At 38.7% G+C, this 21,894-nt stretch overlaps 1 protein-coding gene across 4 annotated transcripts in view; it reads right to left on the bottom strand.

Moving 5' to 3' along the window:
* Positions 1 to 21,894, bottom strand: part of DOCK2 (dedicator of cytokinesis 2) — a 249,904-nt gene that overhangs the window by 179,991 nt on the left and 48,019 nt on the right. For all 4 annotated transcript variants that reach the window (XM_081852013.1, XM_081852016.1, XM_081852014.1 and 1 more), the window contains 3 exons: positions 18,505 to 18,613; positions 10,750 to 10,820; positions 10,265 to 10,371 (listed from right to left, as the gene is read on the bottom strand). In XM_081852013.1, coding sequence (XP_081708139.1) covers positions 10,265 to 10,371; positions 10,750 to 10,820; positions 18,505 to 18,613 — 287 coding nt within the window. The remainder of the gene's footprint in view (positions 1 to 10,264; positions 10,372 to 10,749; positions 10,821 to 18,504; positions 18,614 to 21,894) is intronic.

Below are 21,894 nucleotides of genomic sequence, written 5' to 3'. Positions count from 1 at the left end.
AGCCTTACTTTTTGTGCAAATTTTAATTTTAAATATACTTTAGCTTGACATCCCTAGTGTATAACTTCAGCTTGTTTGGGTGAATTGATATATCTATGGAATATATATATATATATATATATATATATATATATATATATATAAATAATACATCTTTTCAGAATTTATTATGAAGTTACACTCTTGTGGCTGCAAAATATATGAAAATAACGTTTACAGTGCTTAGTCAGAACATCTCTGGGGAAGAATATATTTATGGCATGGGTAAGGTGTATTTGTTCTGTGACCCAATAAATAGAAGTTTTTGGCAGCTGCCCAAGTCCTCAGCTCTTATCTTTTAAAGCTTGTAACTCTTTATTCAAGGGAGGTAAGATAAGATGAATGGGGTGCAATTACACAAACAGGGTATTAAAAGCTTGTATTATTATTGAACTTAAAAAAGCTGAGTGAAGGCAAGGACTGAAACAGGAGGTACAAATTAATGCATACAGGGCATACCTACACTCCAAGATGATGGGCAACTGCATAGACAATAGAATGAGTCAGGAAGACCTGACAATTAGGTCCTCTTGAGATGTACCCACAGCTGGGAGCTGTTTTTCCATTCATGGATCCCACGTTGCTTCATTCACATGGTCTGAATGAGGCAACCATTTAGGCGGGGCATCAAATAGGTCTTTCCCATGGTATATACTGTCCTGAAACCATGAGCGCATTCTGATACTTCTACAAGTGGTACCTCTGGTTAAGAACTTAATTCATTACAGAGGTCCGTTCTTAACCTGAAACTGTTCTTAACCTGAGGTACCACTTTAGTTAATGGGGCCTCCCGCTGCCACCACAGGATTTCTGTTCTCATCCTGAGGTAAAGTTCTTAACCCGAGGTACTACTTCCGGGTTAGTGGAGTCTGTAACCTGAAGCATTTGTAACCTGAAGCGTTTGTACCCCGAGGTACCACTGTATTACATTTGACTCCAATTAATTCTATCAAGACAGCATTTTTTCTCACTCTTTCTGAGTGGAAAGCAGTAGCAGGAACCGTAATAGTTGAACTGATTTTTTTTTCTCCTAACACATTCTATACACAAATAGTTTTAAGCATCCATTTTCATACTAGCATTAAAAGTTTCCTTTAACAGTAAAACAAAGCAGTACCCACACATCTAATAGAAAAAAAATAATTTGTACTTGTCACTGTTTTTAATATATAATAATAACTTTGACTGTTCTGCCTAAGAGAAAATTGGGCTATGTGGTAAATGTCATAAAGTAGGAGAAAATATGCTAACTATGCAAGATGGGTTGCCTTTTATTTATGCAGCACTGTAGACCCAATTAATACACATTTTCCATTAATAATGTTCATGAATTAACTAATAGCCAACTTACCATGTTAATCTTTATTATTAAAATAATGTAATCATTATCGTTCTAGCCTTTAATTTAGCTATGCAGGCATTTTATTAGAGATAATAGAAATTTATATAGCTATTTATATTCATTCCACTTCAGATTTCTTTAACAATAGCAGACATAATTGAATCTTAATTCATCCCCTCTCCCCCCCTACACACACGTGATAACCAGTATTGTTTTCACCTATACTGGTGGTTAACTGTTTTGAATACTGTATATTATTGCTTGCATAATAAGATATGCAAAAATTCTCATCTATGCTATATATTGTCCAGGCTCAATATCAGTTATTTAGGTTTTTCCCCCTTTCAGATTTAAGTTAGGAAGCATGCTTCTATGAAGAGCAGTCACAGTACACAAAGGACCTCCCAAAGTAAACCAACCCCAGGTAATTGCTGTGCCCCTGAAACTGCTGGTGGCAAGGATAAAAATAGGTATACAAGGAGAATTGCTGGATGCCAAGATCCAGGTTTGGGGCAGGTACTTTTTGGTGAGACAACCCCAGCAGAGATTTAAGATCAGAAAATATGCAGCAAAGTGTAGAAAAATAGGCTGTTAGAGCTTTAAAATATGCTCTTGTGGGTTCCAAAATAGTCCCTTCCTCCTCTAGCATAGAAAGAGACCACATGTTTAGTAAGTGAAAATGGTTTATTATTTACAAGCTCTTCCAAGGCAGATTCATGTGCTTTTCCATACAGCATTTAGAAAAAGATGCACAGACAGTATAACATGGCTAAGTTACAGTGGTGAAAGTTCCTAAAATTTTGGTATAGGAACTCAAGTGTGGATTGTGACAGCCATGCGGCCTGAGCTTGGAGTAACCAGCTGAGACCCCTTTGCATGACGAGTTTCTCAGGTAGACTGGGCGACAGAGCTGTTGAGGAGGGGAAGGTTTGACAGACCCTCACAAGCTGAGATGAGCCTGGCAGGACAGCTTTATAGTCTTAACCACTTCATGCATTAATTAGAGTTAAGCATGTTGGTTATATGAGGCTGGTTATCTGACAAACTCTTCACCAGTTGAAACAGTAGGCAGTGCATAATATATTTTCCCCAGAATTGAATTGCCAGGGATAAATTGAAAGCAAGCTTTTAAGTCTGCATGATGCCACTGCCATCCCCATCACTATAGCCACCTGAAGCACTTCGAAATGAAATTTAAAACTTGGAGAGATCAACTCAAAAATCTCCCTCATAGCATCTGTTTTGACCCTAAGAAGCAGCGGCAACTACTACTTAGTTGCATTTTGAGCTGGGAACATTTTTCTAGGCCAAAACAAAATTATGCAGCCCAAGAGGTTTCTCTATGGAGTAATTTTGATAAGCAAACAGCATCTAAGGCTATTGCGGTGTATATATCCCCATTTGCCATGTGTCACTAATGAAGAATTCATTGTGATTTCCTATTTTTAAAAGTATAAGTATTTGTATAATTCTGTAAAATTAATTTTAAGATGAAGAAATTTATAGACTTGCCTATTATAAGGGGTACCGTTTTCACAACAAATCTTTTGTACATTTGTATTCTTGCTGTACCTCGAGTGGCAGATTTTAAAACAGAAAAGCTTGAAGCTTCCTCCACAGTACAGAAATGTTTACTGGCAGAGGTTTGTAAGTTCTTGTAGTTTTTTTATGATTGACTTAATTGTCACATCTGTAAACATTAGTTATGGAAAATACCAATAAGTAACACATTTTAGCATAATTATTCACTGAGCAATTGAACTCATTTGAAATTATTATCTTTAAAGACACCAAAAATACTTGCCCTTAACTGCATATTTTACATTCTGATTTAAAAACTGATGTACTTGGATTAAACACACAGGAGCCCTAGGCTAGATGTTATACAACCAAATGATTCAGCTCTTTGCTTACATCATATTTTCCTATAATATAAAAACTGGAGACCAAACTAATCATGAAGACAGCAAATGCATGTATTGAAATTGGGCTGCCACCCAATCACTGTAAAGTACTGTAATATAAAACAGAGAAGAGGTGGGTGGGAAGAGAGGGTTGAATCCTTACCCTTGCTCATGTTTGCCAATGCCCAATGAAAAGTTCCCTTACTGTTTCTTTCTTGTGAGTAACCCTCACCTGGATAACAACAGAAGACCTTCCACTTCCATCTTGAACGCTGACTCCAGGCTTCCTTACTTGCTTTGCAGGGAGTTGGATAATTTGAATAACTGAAGCTCTCACTTTCACTTAAATATATTTATATCCAGAACTTTAACCTATAATTGGCTAAGCCAAAGGAGAACTTTGGGTACTGATCTGGTTGATGTTCTTTTTGAAAGTTACATATCAGTATCAGTAATGTGATTCCTCTGTTGAGCATTACTATGCTGCTATTTAGTACAACTCAACATGTTAAGAATATATGTTGAACCACCACACCTATTTTCAAGGTAGAAGAAATCACAGAACAATGTGCTGAGATAAAGTGAGATAACTTCCCATGCATGCTGTGAGTTCCTGGAACGAGGGTCAGGATACAAATGTAATAGACAGGCTACAAGAAAATGTTCCAACATGGGAATTATTTCATATAAGTCCTTGGGCAGAAAATCCACCTAAGAACGTAATAATCTTGCTGGACCGAGCAAGTCGCACATCTAGTCCAGCATTCTGTTCTCACAGTGGGAAGCCTGAGTCTGAGTGTGACAGTACATTCCCCACTTGTGATTCCCAGCATTTGATATTCAGCGACATAGTGCCTACAACAGCAGAGGTAGTTTGACAGCAGAGGTCAAGTTGCTAAAATTTATTGTCTGCAGGTGTCCAGTATCAGATTGCTATCTTCTGCTCCAGCTTTTCTACTTGAAATATTATCATTAAAAAACCCACCTATTTATAAGAAGTTTGGCAAACATTCAAATCACAAGAATATTTGCCACTTTGATATAAGATTTCCATGCCCCTGCTTAGTACAGCAGATTTCAGCCATAGAAAATGCAATTTCACAAGAGCTTCCCTTTGTATGTGTGAGTAGTGCTGACTAATAAAACTCTCGCAGTTGCAGTTGCATAGATTTTTAAATGGAAGCTATGATTTCATGACTCTCATTTTGACAATATATGTGACATCATAGGTCCATTTTTAAAAAATGTTATCTTTAATCACTGGCGTATGAGGTAAATTTTTGTTCCAAGTATTTTTTTGTTTTTAAAAGGAAGTGTTTTAAAGGTATTAAAAGGAAAATGGAGCAGCTTATCAAAGAAAAAGACTGTTTCTATAAGAGTTAAACTACACTGTGATGTTAAACGCAACTTTGAATTTAATTCACAGGTTTTATAAAACTAAGGTGGCATCATTGGAGGAGGTGATAATGATCAGGATTGTTGTAAAGCAGAGAAAGTGAAGCTGACTCTTTTATTTGCAGATGTAGTCCTGAGGAAAATCCCTTTTCTGCAACCAGAATTTGCATTGATGGGAAATTCCCCATTTGTGCCAATGGGGGATTTTCTCCCAATGTGATTACCAGCTTCAGAGGAGGGATTTACCTCACCCACTCTCAGCACCTAGCAGCATCATAACTAGATCCTAGAGGGACCTGTCAGGAGTGAACATGGACCTCTGGTACCAAACTGTATGGGAAGCACCCATACTAGAAAAGCTAACCAGCAAACTGAAAGTAGAATGGGGACAAAGAAAAGAGGATACCTTCCCTCTGGTGTAGCTTCCCTTAATTACATATACAGCCCAACAAGACAAAAACCTAATCCCTCCCGCACCACCAACAAAAACAAATGAATAAATAAAGAACCTATCCACATGATACTAGCACAAAACTCCACACATACACTATGCAAAAGGAGGAAGGAACACCATCCTCTTCTCTCCCCCCCCCCAATCTCACAACGCCTATGATAGTAGTAAAGGTAAAGGTAAAGGGACCCCTGACCATTAGGTCCAGTCATGGCCGACTCTGGGGTTGCGGCACTCATCTCACTTTATTGGCCGAGGGAGCCAGCGTACAGCTTCCGGGTCATGTAGCCAGCATGACTAAGATGCTTCTGGCGAACCAGAGCAGCACACGGAAACGCCATTTATCTTCCCGCCGGAGCGGTACCTATTTATCTACTTGCACTTTGGGGTGCTTTCGAACTGCTAGGTTGGCAGGGACCGAGCAATGGGAGCTCACCCCGTCGCAGGGATTTGAACCGCCAACCTTCTGATCGGCAAGTCCTAGGCTCTGTGGTTTAATCCACAGCGCCACCCGCGTCCCCTATGATAGTAGTATCTCAGGCCAAATGTAACTGATCTGTAGAAAAGACTCTATGAACTGAAAACAGAGACACTATATGTACCTTAGTTATCCATGAAAATCTTTCAATAAAAAACATTTTTTTAAAAAATGCAGAGGTAGAAGGGGTTAATTTCTACCTTCCTGCTTGCTGTGATCCGGATAATTATCAGCCCTCACCCTCAGTCGATGCTATTTATATTTTAAATGCCAAGACAGCAAATCTTGTGTGGCCCTAAGTGAAAGTAGTACAGAAGGCAATCTATATAGTTTTATCAATGGAAGTCATGCTTAGCCTCACCGAAGCTTTAAAATGCAGTGAGATTTAAATGAAGAAAGCAGAATGGAAGGAAAAGGCGAAATGTGAGGAAAAGGCTACACATCCTTCACCCTAAGCTGTTGCTTTTATCAAAACTCATTTATCCAGACCTGTGTTAGATGCAGGCTGATTATTCTATAACACGTCAGTGAAGGCCTAGCATTTTATAGAAATAAAACGTAATTGCTCAATGCAGTTGGAATCTTTGGTTTCTTCTTCTTTTGCACCTACCAGGTCACCTTCCTTTTGAGCCATTTTTGAGGCAATGTGTGCTGGTTCTGGTATTGCTTGGTCTCATGACTTGAATTATAAATGTTAAAATTAACAACACTTGCTTATTTTTTAATAGTTCCCCAACTACAATTTTAAGATGCAGAAATGATGAGCTTCATAAAATATTTGGCATATGGGAAAGCCCCATGGTCTTCTAAAACGAGGTTCACTTGGCAAATCTCTCAAGGAGTTGCACAGTCATTAGGTACAAACTATCCATTAAGATAAAGAAGGCTATCCTGCAGAATTTGGGACCTGACTTCCAAAAGATCAAAATACATTAATTTTAGTTATTTTATTCTGCAGTTCTTAAGTGTAAAGCATTATTATCCAAATGAAAAAACTTCCAATGCTCTTAGTGACTGAAATTCCTAAAAGACTTCATTGTGGGCACCTGTGCTTTGCAATTGTGTTGCTTTTTAGCTATGAAGACCAAATACAGGGGAGAGAAACAGGCACCTGTCCTCATCTTAATCATATTTAGACAAAATCAAAATTAATCTCAAACTCCAATGTTATTCTCACCTAACATTTCTGTGAAGTAATTAGCTTTCTCTTACGTACAAAGGCAGCAATATATTGTTTTAACCTATTTATTTTGACTTCTGTGGATGTGTTGTTTGAAGTGGGAAACAGAGTCTGACAATCTGAAAGGAGTTTGTTCATTTATTTACTCTCATTAAATTTTGTAGGAGCTCTTGAGCCCATTGTGAAAGCCTCTAGGCACAATTAAAAATGGATTGCCTTTCTTACCAACAATGAAGAAAGGGACCTGACAGTTTTGCAAATAACTTCTCAACCAGAGTTAGAAACACTCTGAATAACACTTCTCTATTACTACTAGACAAGGGATTTCCTTTTGGCAAGGACTTCTGCCTTCCAGATATCGAAGAGTCAGGGGGAAAGCTACCAATATTTCCTTCCTCTAAAATTTATTTAAAGAGAGAGCTCTCAAGGGAGAGCTAGAAAATTGCAGGTCACTTGGTTTAACAACTGTCCTGTGTTATTTCAAAAAATCATATAATTGTTGGAAGGGACAATGAGGGTCATCTAGTCCAGCCCGCCAGAAAAAAAGAAATCTTTTGCCCAGCGTGGGACTTAGACCCACAACCCTGCTGACTGAGCTATTCCAGCAGGATGTGGAAAACACAATTAAAGCTAGATTTGTTATGCATGTAGAAGAATAAGCCTTTGTGAGAAAACATAGCTTCTGCAAAGGGAATTCTGCCTCACCCTGAAGAAAAATTACCTTATGTGGATTGGGGTTAGTTTGGTTAACATCATACACTTGGACCTCCAAAAAGCTTTTGCCAAAGTTTCTCACCAACAGTGCCCAAATAAATTTGGGATAATAGAATGGATCCATATGGATGAGTACTGACCAACTGGCAACCTCATATTAAGCTATTAGAGAAGTTAAGGCTCCAAGGAAAGTAAAAAGAGTTTTCACAGTGTCCATTTGTGAAGATCTGAAGGTCTGTGGAATGTTTATAGAGACTTCTAGGCACTCTGCACATCATGGCTGCTGCCAGCCTGAGCCAGGAAAAGAGGTGCACAGACACAGCGGTCCCACGCACCAGCACGTCTCTTTCCCCAGCTCAGGCTAGCAGTGGCTCAGGCTGTCCTCTTTATCGCTCTTCAAGATAGGGCAATCCAAATTACAATGCAAACAAAAATCTCATGAAAGGAAAAGCTAGTAAGTTGGTTTCTTTGCTTTTCCAGAAAACAAATAACTTGCACATTTTCAAGGTGGTGCTGCTTTTACCACTAGCATGCTGTGTTTATTGAATGGTCTGCTTCATAGTAAGAAGCTCCCTAGTTAGAGGAGGCATGTAACCATACTATTTTATACTCCCTTTTGAAGTAACATTAGTGATTCCAGTGAATGTAAAGTCTCCTGCAGCATTAGAACGAACAGTCTTGTGGCACCTTAAAGACCCACAAACTGATTGTGGCGTAAGCTTTTGTGGAATAGCACACTGGGCTTTGGTGCACAAAAACTTAAGTCACAAAAACTTGAAGATGCCATAAAGCACTTGAAACTCATTTAAGCAGATGCACTGTGTATTATCTTTTACTTTGATACAAAGTGTTTCAGAACATAATATCATATTAGAAAATAAGAAAGGTTTCACACAGATTCCTGAAGAGTCACAGCTTCTGGGGGAAAATACCAAGGATGATTTGCCAGCCCTAAAGGATAGTTTAGTGTTGATGCTGGAAGTACAATCTGAAATGATCTGGGAAGAAAAAGTGACTAAGCCTCCTGCAGTAGTATCGGTGCTGGAAGCAACGGAACAATGTTGTGCTGGAGCTATGACGTTGGAGGAGGAGATGGAATTCATGGAAAGAGGACTCTGTGTCCAACTTGGAATCATCTCAGAAGAAAAAGTGGCCATGCCTCCTGCAATACTATTGTTTGGGCTGTGAATTAATGTCTACATAATTTGTTATGGATATTGTCTTATTATATAAACACAGCAAAGAAACTCGTGAGGAATAAAGAATAAGCACCGCATGTCTTTTTAAATCAGGAGGTAAAGTTGTGGTGTTTGACTGGAGGAAGATTAAGGTTGATTCTTACTTATGAACTTCATGGATGGGAAGGAAAAGGAATGAAACTGAGATGCCTGGATTTAACATCAGCTAGCAGAGGGAGGAATAACTGGACATTACTCTGGACTGAACACTGGATTATTATAAGGAACTTTTGCAGGCACAACTGACAGATAGTTGGAAGTCACTTTTACTTATCTCTTTCTCTTTTCTGTTATTATCTTTCTGTGTCTGCTTGGTTTTCTCTTTGTTCTCTTTCTTATTTCTTGTTTTGTTTCTTTTTTATTGTATGTTGAAAAGCTTTATTAAAACTTTATTATAAAAAAATAAAGAAAGGCAGTTTAATCTGTAAGTGAGGTGGTGAAAATGAATGGACAACAGCTGAATTATACTGGTGGTGGGTACGTTTTGCTGAGGTGTGTTTTGCACCAGCACAAATTATTAGGCATTGTTGCTCCTATATCTTGTAATGCATGCTTTATCCTGCAAATGGGTGCTTAAGACACTGTTACGATAATTAACTTATAAGCATCAGCAGAACTGAGGAAGAAGGAGATGATAAAGTGCTTTTGAGGCATACTCTGCAGCATTTTTTGCAAACACCCGAAAGGCACAGAAACATCTGGAATTCAAAAAATCTCTCAAACACCTAATGCAAACTGTTAGCCACCAAATAATTGATGCCATAGCATATCACTAGCATTTCTCAAATGCTTTCAAGGATACAATTAAAGAATCAGTAAGCCCTTTGTTTTTAAATAGCAGAGCATATTGAAATGGCTCAGTGAACAATTCAATCATTAAGTTTGTGATGGATATGCAGCCTGTCTGCAGATCTCATGCAACGTCTGGATATTCCCTGGTAGAAGGGAAGAAATCAGTGGTCTTGTTACATCTTGTTACATGTGGTACCACTGATGTGGTGGAATGCAGTCATGCAGTCCTGGAAGCAAAATTAAGGTTGCTAGGTAGGAGGTTGAAAACCAAGACCTTCAATGTAGCTTTCTCTGAAATGCTACCTGATGAAAAGGCAGAGCCAGCTAAACAAGCACAGCTGGGGAGTCTTAATGAGCAGATGAGACAGTTGTGTCAGAAGAAGTATGAATATGTTACGGCAACGTGATGGAACAAGCCAGGCCTGTATGAAAGGGATGGGCTCCACTTGAACCAGAATGGAACCAGATTGTTGGTGCTTAAACTCAAAATGGCAGAGCAGCTTTTAACCTGATCTTGAGGTAGAGTCTACAGGAGCTCAGAAGCATCTCAGTTCATGGTAAATCATACGTAAGGGATGAGGGTAAAAATGTCCACACGAAAGTGCAGAGGGGCCAAAGCAGTGCAGAAGAAAGAGCATGTGCCTAAGATATTTGGAGAGAGACCTAAACCAACATGGGATAGCAGGGTTGTTGCTTTTTTAATCATTATTCCCAAGTCATTCTGAATTTACCTTGTTTTTTAAAGAGATTGCTGCATACTATATTCTTCATGGAGCGCACTTTATGATTCTGTAGAGATTTTGGTGGAATGCAAGTATAAAATTCATATAAGAGCTGGCTGCAAAAAATAGAAAAATGAAATCATTAGATTAGATTAATATGTTATATTTAAAAAAAGAATCTGATGAAACATATGGAGGTCTTCCAAATAGTTAAACTTGCTAGTGTTTGCCATAGATATTTTAACTGTCACAACAGAGCAACTGTTATTTTCCTGCTTATTTTATATCTGGTAATGAGAAGCCTATGTTTTTTAGACACATTGCTTATGTCAACTTAGGCTGTTTCTGAAATCAGATATGACTTCAGTTCCAGAATAAGAGTTTGCAGCAGCAATGCATCAAGTGTGAATTTACTTAACTAACCCAATACCAGCATAGTCCTGCCAAAGGTATAGTGTCACCTAGATGACACTGAATTCTGAATGTTAGCTCACCTAAGTAACCTGACATCAAACACTGTTTCCACATCTTGGAGAACAGAAGGAATATACTTCAAGGCAGCCACCTGAATGAAAGAAATATAAAATACTTGATCATTTTGTTGCATGTTTCATAAACACCTGTAAACTAAAGGCCATCATACCCGGGAAAACCCACGTTTTACCTCTAAATGAGAGCAAATGGCAATCCTTGGAAAACCTAATTGCTGCTTGCTCTGATTCAGCTGTAAAACACTGGTATTCCTGAGAAGAGTGCCAGGACCACCACCCTCCAAAAAAAACACCACTGCTCAAACATGCAGTTTTAAAGCACGAACCTGTGCCTAGAAATGCAACAGAAAGGGAAGTCTGGATGAGCCTCAAGTATCATCACAACTTAAGGATACATGGGGGTAGCCTAATAAATGGGACCCTGAGCTCCTGGTAAGAAGCATTTAGATCAATGAAGAAAAACAAATGGAAATAAAATAATAAACTTATTTTCTCCTGCCTCTCCACTACGAAAGAAGTACACACATTACACAACCATACACTCCCACAGAACCAACCTGAAGTAAACCAACTGCATTTGCTTTCGCTCAGTAATACCTAGGCTTATATTTTAGACTGGAAAAGGCATTATGGTAAGTTAGGTTTCTGGACACATTACCCATGCACATGGATGCTGCATATTTATGAGATGAGATACACACACACTATTCCCACCACAGTATTAATATTTTAGCTGATTCCATCACAACAAATTTGTGAATGTGAAAGATACATGATGATAATTATGGCAGATACATTCCGGTTTGTTAATAAGAAAGCAAGTCCCTGCGTTATCCTTACTCTCAGGGGAGCAGTAGACACATCGAGGCTCAAAAAGATGGCCCCAAAGAAATGGCAATAAAAGCTCAGTTCAATTTTTATTCAAGTCTTTATTACACAAAACTTCAAACAGAGAGGCATGTGCAAAGTGCTGCTTGTTGTTTCCACATGCTACCACACACAAACACACACGCAAATAGTACGTCACATGTCCTAAAGAACACCACACTTCTATGTTTCTCAAGGGCAAACCCATTAAGTATGGCACACTCTGGCAAAGACAATGTTGCTGTTAACAATGCTTGGTACAAAGCTTGCTATTCAGGTTCACCATAGTCCAACAAACAGAGATAACAAAAGTGTCACTTCTAATTTTTTCACAGTTATTTCAACTGTCTTTTAAAAGCAACGTGCCAACTCATTCCATTCCTTTTGGGTAACAGTCACCACAAAACGCTACTTGCAAATATAGCTTTGCATGTACTGTACTATTGTGTACCGTTTTTGAAGGGGGAGGGTAAAAGGAAACAGAATTATTCATTTTATTACATTTTTATCTCATCCTTCTTTCAAGTAACTTAGGGCTGTGTGCATGGTGTATTCCAACCACCACTTTGTGACAATTTTAGGTCTGTACAGACAATAATCCTGGGGGCAGACTGGAGCAAAGCCTGCTCCACTCTTCTCTGCTCCCAAGTCCCACCCCCATGGACTGGCCTGATTGGCCAGAACTCAAAACTGAGACTGGTGGGAAACCCTACCCTCTTCCATGACCAGCATAGGGATTTTCCAACTTCCGGCCACCCTGTCCAGCGTTGTTTTCAGAGGGGTCAGGAACAGTCGCAACAGGACTTCCGGGTTGGTGCCTCCGGTAATGGCGGAATTCCTCTGATCGGGAGGAATTTGCCCCGTGGGAATTTGGGTCTGGCCGTCACGGCGAAGGTGGAGACCCACAAAAAATCACAGGCGGGAGAAGCCTGTGAACGTGGGATTCGGCGGGCACCTTTTGCGCCTCCCCTACTCGCAGGGAAACCCGGTTTCGGGGGTCCGGAGCAACATGGGGTGAGCAGCGCGGTGCTTCGAATCGTCTGCTTCTTCCACGGAGCGAAGCCGCATAGCTGTTGCCGGAGAGCGCTGACTTTTTCCTGTGGACAATTTGATTTTAAAGTAATTACCCGTGAGTAGAGCTGAAGCGGGAGAATTGGATTTCTAAAAGTTTAATTTGGTATCGTAACGGGGAGGTTCAATACAGGAAGTCTGCCTTCCCCTTTTGTAAATAGACTGAAGCATTGAGGCTACAAGCTGAAGCCTTGGAAAGCCTACTGTAAAGGACTAAATTTCCATCAGTAAAGAACATTAACCCCCCCTTGGAGGCAGGAGAAGAGGGGGGGAAGTTGTGAACTGAATATGCCTGCGGGAGAGAGCGAAGAGAGTTAAAATACCGCCGCTCAGACCCTGGAAACAGGCTGCTAGCAGGACTGACGTTCTTTGGAAGGCTCACTGACAACGATTAGAACGTTCGTTGACAGCTAGCTAATAAGAGAAATACATTGTTTCTACTGTCTCCGTCTGTTTTTAAAAAGGAGTAAAAGTAACTGAAAATTGAAATTAACTTCATTGTTTGAGCTGTGTTTAAAAGAGGACATTATTGACTAATATAAACAGAAACTGTTTCCCACTAGAGGAAGCTTTTGAAACTGTTACAAGAGCTGGGCTGGGGAATTTCCAGCTGCAAGATAAAAAGCTGTGAGACTATGGGACTGACCTTGAATCGGTTAAGTGTTATGGCAAATGGAAAGGAAAAAACGGACTAGTCAATTCCTGAAAAAACATTAAGGTCTGGGAGGACTTGGCAGCAATCTAGGAGAGCCTCGATATCAGGCCCCCCGCTTCTTCCGCTATTGCTTTTGTAACAGTATATTCAAAATTAAGAGGAATGTCAACAGAAGAGGCCTTAGCGGTTGCATTAAGTAAGATAAGTGATTCACTGGAACAGCTTAATAAGAAAATAGATGTGACAAATGTGAAAGTGGACGCTGCAACTATTAAAATTGACTTAAATACAGAAAGTATAAATAATCTGGGACAAAAGGTGAATATCAATACAGAAACAATCCAGAAATTGATACAGGAATCTACTTTGATACGGCAGACTGCGGAGGAAGCTAGGGAGAAAGACGTTGCTGCTGAATGTAAAGTAACACAATTGGAGAGAGAGAGAGTCCCAGCCTTACAGAGGCAACTTGATGACCATAAGTCGACGCTTGCTATGATTGAATTTAAAGAAAAACAGATGAATTTGAGGATCAGAGCCCTACCTGAATTGGAGAAGGAAAGTTTGATAGACTTCTTCACACAGGAATTTGCTGATTTTTGGGACTTGGATCTGGGTCAAGAAGAGTTTAAAACTGTGAGGGCCTTCAGATTTGGAAGAGGAGGGAAAAAAGAGAAGAACAGAATAAGAGACTGTTGGCACTACCAGAAGAACCTAGAAGTACAACAGCCAAGAGTGGAAATTTTTAAAGACGTCCCGAAATACCTTTTGGATCTTAGGTCTAACTACGGAGATTTGGTTGCCCTGCTGAGAAGGAATAAAATCATATTTAAGTGGGAGTTTCCCCAAGGTCTATTCTTCAGCTTTAAAGGAAGGAAAATAAAAATAAGATCAGTAGAAGACAAAGTAAAGTTTTTGTATAAATACGAAGAAGATCTGCAGAAGGGACTTGGAAAAGAGCTAAGAGCATCGGACAGAAGATCACCAGGTTGATGGACTATATGGAATTGGCGGAAATGACTGGCAGAATCCGAGACCAGGGAGAAGAGTCGGTGGAAGAAGATTGGAAAAAAGTTTAAAGACTATTTATAGAAATATTGTAAAATTAATGAATGTTAGAAAAATGTTGGAATGAAGTTATATGGCTTTAGTAGAAATGTTATAAGGAATTAGGTATAAATAGATTATTAGAGTATTAAAGGAAAAATAAGGTTAGAATATGTTAAGATAATTATAGGACAGAAAATAGAGGAAGATGGAAAGGAATTGCTGAAACAATTAATAGAAGTGGAATACAAAAAGGGAGGTGTGAGGAGGTCGTTGAAACAAGTGAATGAAAGATAAGATACTGAAATTGTATGATGTGTGCTAAACTGTTTTTGTTTTGTTTTGTTTTGTTTATTGTGTTAGTGTTGTGTAATCTTTTTATATTGTATTGTCTTTTTTGTCTTTTTTCTTTCCTTTTTTGTAGTGTTTAAAAGTTATATATATATATATATTAAAAGGAACAGTCGCAACAGGCTGCAACTGCAGCGCACCACAGGACTGGGTAAGCAGCCATTCTAGGAATAATCAAAGCACACTGGCAGTGGATAGCCCTGTGCCTGCTAACCCCACCAACAATCGCAATACATGGATTGACTCTTCTGCCCGTAGGCTGTTTATGTACAACTTGCACAAACATAAGCTCTGTCCACAGATTCGATTAGACACATTGCCAGGGCTGGATTAACCATGAAGCAAAATAAGCAAGTGCTTAGGACATCAAGGGAACAGGAGCACCACAGAAATTTTTCATTGCCAGATTTTTAACATTAATGGTCACAAATTGCTCCACTGAGTGTTCATTTTCTCACTTGAAGTATGTTAAAAATCCCAACAGAACAATTATGCAACAAGGCGGGCTAGCTACCTTATTTCTACTAAGTATAGAAGTAGATGTGTTGCGTAAGATTAGTTTTGGGGATGTGATCAAAGACTTTGCAATTAGAAAAAGTAGGAGAATTTTTTTAAAAGTATAAATAAAGTGGAAGTATACAAAAATAAACAGTATTTTCCATCTTACTATAGGTTTTGCAAAATTTAAAAATATTTTATGGTTTATTATTTTGTGTGTGCGTGTGTGTGTGTGTGTGTATGGCACCAAAATCTTTTAAGTGCTTATGACGTCTACAGGTGTTAATGTGGCCCTGCATGTTCCTTCCTCCATTTGGTAATTATCCTCAGATCTCTCTTTCACACTAGGTTCATGTGACATAGGTTTGGCTGTGAGAAATTCAGCCAAGGATACCCAGGGAATCTTACGAATGAGAAGGAATTTGAATTTGGCTGACTAGCCACTATGCTGTACTGGTTCTACTAAAAGGCCAAAACATTTCTATTTATTTATTTATTTATTTATTTATTTATTTATTTATTTATTTATTTATTTATTTTATTCTATTCTATTCCATAAAATTAATATGCTGCTTGATTGTAAAAACAAACAAACCTGAAACTGGTTTATCAAAACAATAAAATATATCAGTAAAATAATAAAATTATCAGTAAAAACAGCTATTAAAAATATCTCAAAAACAAATCAGCACTAAACTAAAAACAAATTCAAATCAACATTACACATATCTGAGTAGGCTTGTCTAAACAAACATGTTTTTGGCAATCACCAAAAAGTACAGTGAAGGAGCCTGCCTGATATCAATAAGCAAGGAGTTCCAAATTGTAGGTGCTGCCACATTAAAATACAGTGGTACCTCGGGTTACATACGCTTCAGGTTACAAACTCTGCTAACCCAGAAATAGTGCTTCAGGTTAAGAACTTTGCTTCAGGATGAGAACAGAAATCATGCTCCGGCGGCGTGGCAGCAGCAAGAGGCCCCATTAGCTAAAGTGGTGCTTCAGGTTAAGAATAGTTTCAGGTTAAGTACGGGCCTCCGGAACGAATTAAGTACATAACCAGAGGTACCACTGTATAGATTTCTTATGAATAGCAAACAGCGGGGGGGGGGGGAGTGACATATCTGAAGTTAACAGACATGTACATGGACATTGTCATCATGTGGTCCTAAGCATTAGCTTGCTTAAAAGGAACGAAATGTTCACAGATATTCACTGGGGTTATTTAAACAAAAACATTTTTTTTAAAATCATTTGTCTCTAGAAGTGAATAGCCCCTTAAATTGCAAGCAGGGAGGCTTAAGAAACTTAAAAAGCAGGCCACCTAAATATGACTGTTCCTTCAGTAAAATCCCTTCCCACTCTCCTCAAACAAAAAATTAATTTGAAAGGCATTTCCTGTAGCCTTACTTGATTCTCCAAGATTGATTGTTTTTAAAGTGCCTATTTGTAAGGCAGTTTCTTCAGAGCAAGATAATACAGAGATTTGGAGGTGGGGAAGAATAGTAAGAGGGTTATTTTTTAAAAAATCATTACATTTTCTGGTTTCTGTAAGAAAAGTATTCCAAGCAAAGGGGGGGGGGATACTTAGGAAGTTTGAGGGGGAGACTTCTCCACACAAATTCAAGTGATGCAACTAAAAATATTCCTGCAGTTTCGCTCAGGATCGTAAGCTTAGTTTTATGATCAAAGTGCTCAGCTGCTCTCATTTATACTCAGTCCATGTACACACTGCCGTGGCAGTTCCATTTTAGTGCCTATCTTTTCCAACATACTTGGCACCTTATCTTTCCCTGCTGCTGAAGTCTGACTTAAAACATGGCATTTCCTTTCCTTGTGGTTTCCGCTTCTCCCATGTTATTACTGAAATATTCATTTGCTGACCATAATTTATGATATTTGGACATGTTTAGGGCGTTTCTGCCTCCTGGACAGCTACGTGTTTAAAATCATCCCTGTGTGAGCAATCAGTTATTTCCCTAGACTACAAAGCCCAAATGAAATCAGGTGCTTGAGGAAAACATATTTGCTTTGCTTAACAATCACACCACAAAGCAAAACCAACCAACCAACCAAACAAACAAACAAACAAACAAAACCCAACTTTTATTCTTCTGAGCAGAGGATTAAGAGGATAATTCTATATATATATGTATGACACATTTTCATATGCTGACCTTCAACTATTATCAACAACAATAGTCCTTAGCTTCCTGGTTCATATTTTTTTTAAAACAACAACAACTGTAAAATGCCATGCTTAAATTACTTTTAGCAGCCTAAAGTCCACAGAATGTAAGCTTCTTCATCCATATTTGGTCTCACTTTCCCAGTTTATCACTACCTATTCCAACCTGCAGATCTTTAGCATTGAAACTAAATAGAGGGATTCAAAGTGCAATTGATTATTTTTTGCTCTAATACTCAGCTGTGCTACTTCGCAGGAAGATTGATCGTCCAGCCCTTAGTAGTGGGATTACATTAGCTATAAGATTTCACAGTGCTATCACAAATCTAAATAACACCCTGGCCTCAAAATAATAAATAAATTTGAATATATCTCCAAGAAAGGCTTCTGCAAATACCCAAATGGAATTTAGATCTTGTGCTAGCCTACCGGGCACCTCGATATTTATTAGTGCTATGCACCAATGCACAGGATTCAGATCAGCTGGGACACAAGACTCTTAATCTCAGGGTTATGGGTTTGAGCCCCCGCTTTGGGCAAAAGATTCCTACATTGCAGGGGGTTGGACTAGATGACCTTTGTGGTTTCTTCCAACTCTACAATTCTATTATTCGAATATTGACTCAATATTCAATATTTCAGTATTTATTTATTTATTTATTTTAAAAAATCTATTTCCCAGCATTTTTCGTGTGGGTAAAGCTAGTCACATAGGCACAAATTCTGTCAGAAAGCCCTAAACATTTGGCATGATTTCATATGATTGCAGGAGTCCCCACGCAGTGCTACCCACATTGTTACTGTAACAGTGAAAGGGCACTCTGGGCAGACCAATAACAGTATTCTACTTCTAAGCAGCTGTTTAGAATAGATTATTTGGTCCTAAAGAACTTTCAGTGTTAAAATAAGCATACAAACAACATGCACACACACACACACAAGTTTCTGAGGGCTCTTGAGAAATCCTATACTTCCATTAAAGGGAGGGAGGGAAAAAGAGATTGAACTCCCCAAAGCTGTCTATCTACATTTGTACTTCCATGTGCTCTAATCCAGGGCAAGACAGGTAAAGCAGGCAAACCTGTGGTATAAGGGCTGTTTTTTCTTGACTTCTCATCAGGTTGTTGATTGATTCAAAAAGCCTCCTCATTGCTTCTTCAAATTCTGTCACTTCTTTGCCTTCATACAGCCTGAGAGAAAACATATTCTCATTAAGAAGTGTAACTCCCTAACAAAACAAAAAATTGAAATCACTGGATTGTTATTATCAGACAGATACATCGGTATGTACCTAAAATGACTAACCTAATGTTATTGTTCCAATTCATGCACACAGCACATAAAAACATACTTCTTTATTTCTCCACTCCCACCCCAAGTTAATAGCCTTTACAGAAAAAATACTTGAGGCTGTCTTTGGAAGACAACTCGGACATTGTAGTATGCATTGCAGTAATCCAGTCTGGAAGTTGCTAGAGCATGGAGTAACATGGTTGAGTCATCTCCATCCAAAATGGCCTGTAGCTAGTGAACCAGCCATAGCTGGAAACAGGAACTCCTAGCTACCTGGGCCTCAAATGACAATGTTGGATCCAGGAGTACCCCCAAGCTATGGAGCTGTTCCTTCCAGGGGAGTGCAACCCAGTTCAGAACAGGCTATCTCCCCATGTCCTGCACCTGAGAACTTGGAAAACATATACAGACATCATCGGGACCCATGCAACTACTAAGAACTAAGACGTAATAAAAATCTACTACTAGCACTATTAGCAGGAGCAATCTAGATTAATTCAGGACTATAGTTTTAGGAAATCCCAGACAATGGTAGCCCTATATTTTTAAAACACAAACACATCACTGCTACTTAGATTACTAAACTTCTAACTGTCCCAGCATTTGGATGCCACTTATTCTATTCAGATGAATAATGCTGTAGCCTGTACTATACAAGTCTGTAGCACAAAACCCTCAAATTCCTTCTCATCAGTTTCTTGTAGCACAATTAAAGCACCCAATGCTATTCATAATTGTTTCCTGAGTAACTCCATCACTATCCAATTCTGTGTCAAATCGAGATATTAAGAAAACCAGACAGCAAATGTGAATTAGATTACCAGCCAGCATGAATTAATATCATATCCCAGCAGTATTTATAAAAGGCGAAAGCAGGATTTAGCCATTCATCATCTGGTTGTATTATACCTTTATTAAATCAAATATCAGTTAATACATATTGCCTTTTTCCGAAAAAGGTAAAGCTCAAAGCTTGCTAATTAACAACAAAATTAAGGACTTTTCCCAATTCACATTAGTTAATAATAGTACTGCAGCCTTCATTCTATCAAGTTTATCAGTGGTCGTTAAAGCTGATTTAATCTTCTTTATTAGCAAATTAATCTAACCCGCTACATGAGGTTGAAACAAGAATGAAAATGCATGTTTTATTATGACAAGGGAAGGCTAATACTTGCCTGAAGCTTATATACAAAAGCTAACAGCAATCCAATCTGCAAGTTACAGTTGCTTCCTCTGGCACCATTTACTTCCAACTAAAAGTCAAAGCTTACCCTTGCATGAAGATGCAATGTAGTCAAGCACATTGGACGTGTAAGACTCTCTCATACATTATAGCAGCACAACATGGAAACAGGATTTGTAAACATCACTTTTTACAATGTATTTTCTCAGCTGGGAAAAGCCATTTTATGATTGTTTCTACTCACATTTTTTGCCAATTATTTCAACTATATTCTGATACACCATACAACTTGGTTACGACAGCCAAGCATCTATGTTGGTGAAACATTGCTTATCTTTATTAAACATCACTGCTTTGATGTATATAGCATTGCCTTATCTTAATATACCAGTTTCATAAACCCCTCAAGAGTAGCATATTATTCCTTCACCACACAAAGAGTCAATTGCTGTTGATACATTTATTTAATAATGAGCATAAGTGCTGGGTTGCTGTTGGTTTCCCACCCCCAACCCCCATATCTGCTACACAGCGTCTCAGTTTCCTGATTTGACAATGTTTATGTTTAGTTTATATTATAGTACTAGTGATCCAGAGATCCATTGGTACCACCGAAAACAATTAAACGGAACCAATTTCAAGTCAGTATTGCTCCAGTCTCCCTCTCCCTCTCACATTTTGCGTACATGTGGAGAAGAGCTGAAGTGGGCAACTGAAGCCATTTAACCACCCTGCAACTTTCATAGGCACAAGTTGTGCTGATCGTGCAATAACATATAGCCTCTCCATCAACACCAGGTATGTACATCATGATGAATCTTCAATAAAAATAATGCCTGGAGGGGACCTGATATGTAACTACAGACCAGCTTTAAATGAAGCTTGCTCAAAGTGCTGGGAAGTGATTTTCCTGTGTTTGCAAGAGGGTAGGAAAATAATATCTAGAATGTGTTGGGGAATGAATATTTCAAAAGACTGAAATACTGAGTGAAGGTCAAAAGTGATTGTCTTTTGACAGATGGCAAACTTGCAGTAATGAAAAAAAGCTTAAAGCTTTTGTCAACAGCACTTGAGAAAAAAAAAAGCAATCATCTAAAAAGATACTGTTATTATGTCTGACGGTTGCTGCAAGGTTGTAGCTTTTAGTTGATCTAATGGATACATGAAAACCTAGAGAAGTAGAGGTAACTTCAGCTAATGGGATGTATCTTTGGTTTCATTTTAGACCAGTAGTTCTACAAATAAATCAGACTATCAACATATGTATAAGCCATAGGTTTAATCTGATATCCCTCTCCAGGGTTTCATTTGGATGTATACTGACAACAATTGTGTTGTGACAACAATACAGGCCAGAATTGATTACCTGTGCTTAAATTATGTGAAAAGACTTCAATTTCTTTTGGAGGAGAGATTCCCCGCTATGTCACACACAGAACAGAAACAGCCCAAATGTTGGAAGGACGGTATCCAATGCCTCTTGTCCCAATACCAATTACAAGATTTTCAGGTGACAATGAAGATGGACAAGAGGCACTTAAGAGATTGTCTCTTTAGGTCCCATGCAGAAAGGGATCTAACCATGACGGCTTCTACCAAGAGTTCACCATGGTTCCCACTTATTAAAACCGAGCATACCGGGGCCAGTTACCTGTCAAAGCTCCCACTTGCCATGCTTAGAATTGCTTTCACAGAATTACGATTCCAATCGATGCCCTCGGCGGTGTTGGATGGACGCTATGGCAAAGTACATTATGAAGAAATACTTTGTGTGGGCAACCCTGTGTGAAGGACCTGTGCCACTATTTATTGCAATGCCCGTTATATATAGACCCAAGAGATCGATTCATAAAACCCCTGTTTCCGAATGGAACTCACTTGAATAGTTGGAAAGGGTGAAATGGCTACTGAGCGATACTGATGACTTTGTAATTTATAAAATAGCACTCTATGCGCTGGCAGCTAAGAAGATCAGGAGGAAAGAACTAGATA

This window comes from Podarcis erhardii (genome assembly GCF_964252035.2).
Source record: "Podarcis erhardii genome assembly, chromosome: 2".
In the NCBI taxonomy this organism is placed as follows: domain Eukaryota; kingdom Metazoa; phylum Chordata; class Lepidosauria; order Squamata; family Lacertidae; genus Podarcis; species Podarcis erhardii.
This window is presented reverse-complemented; position numbering and strand designations above follow the sequence as displayed.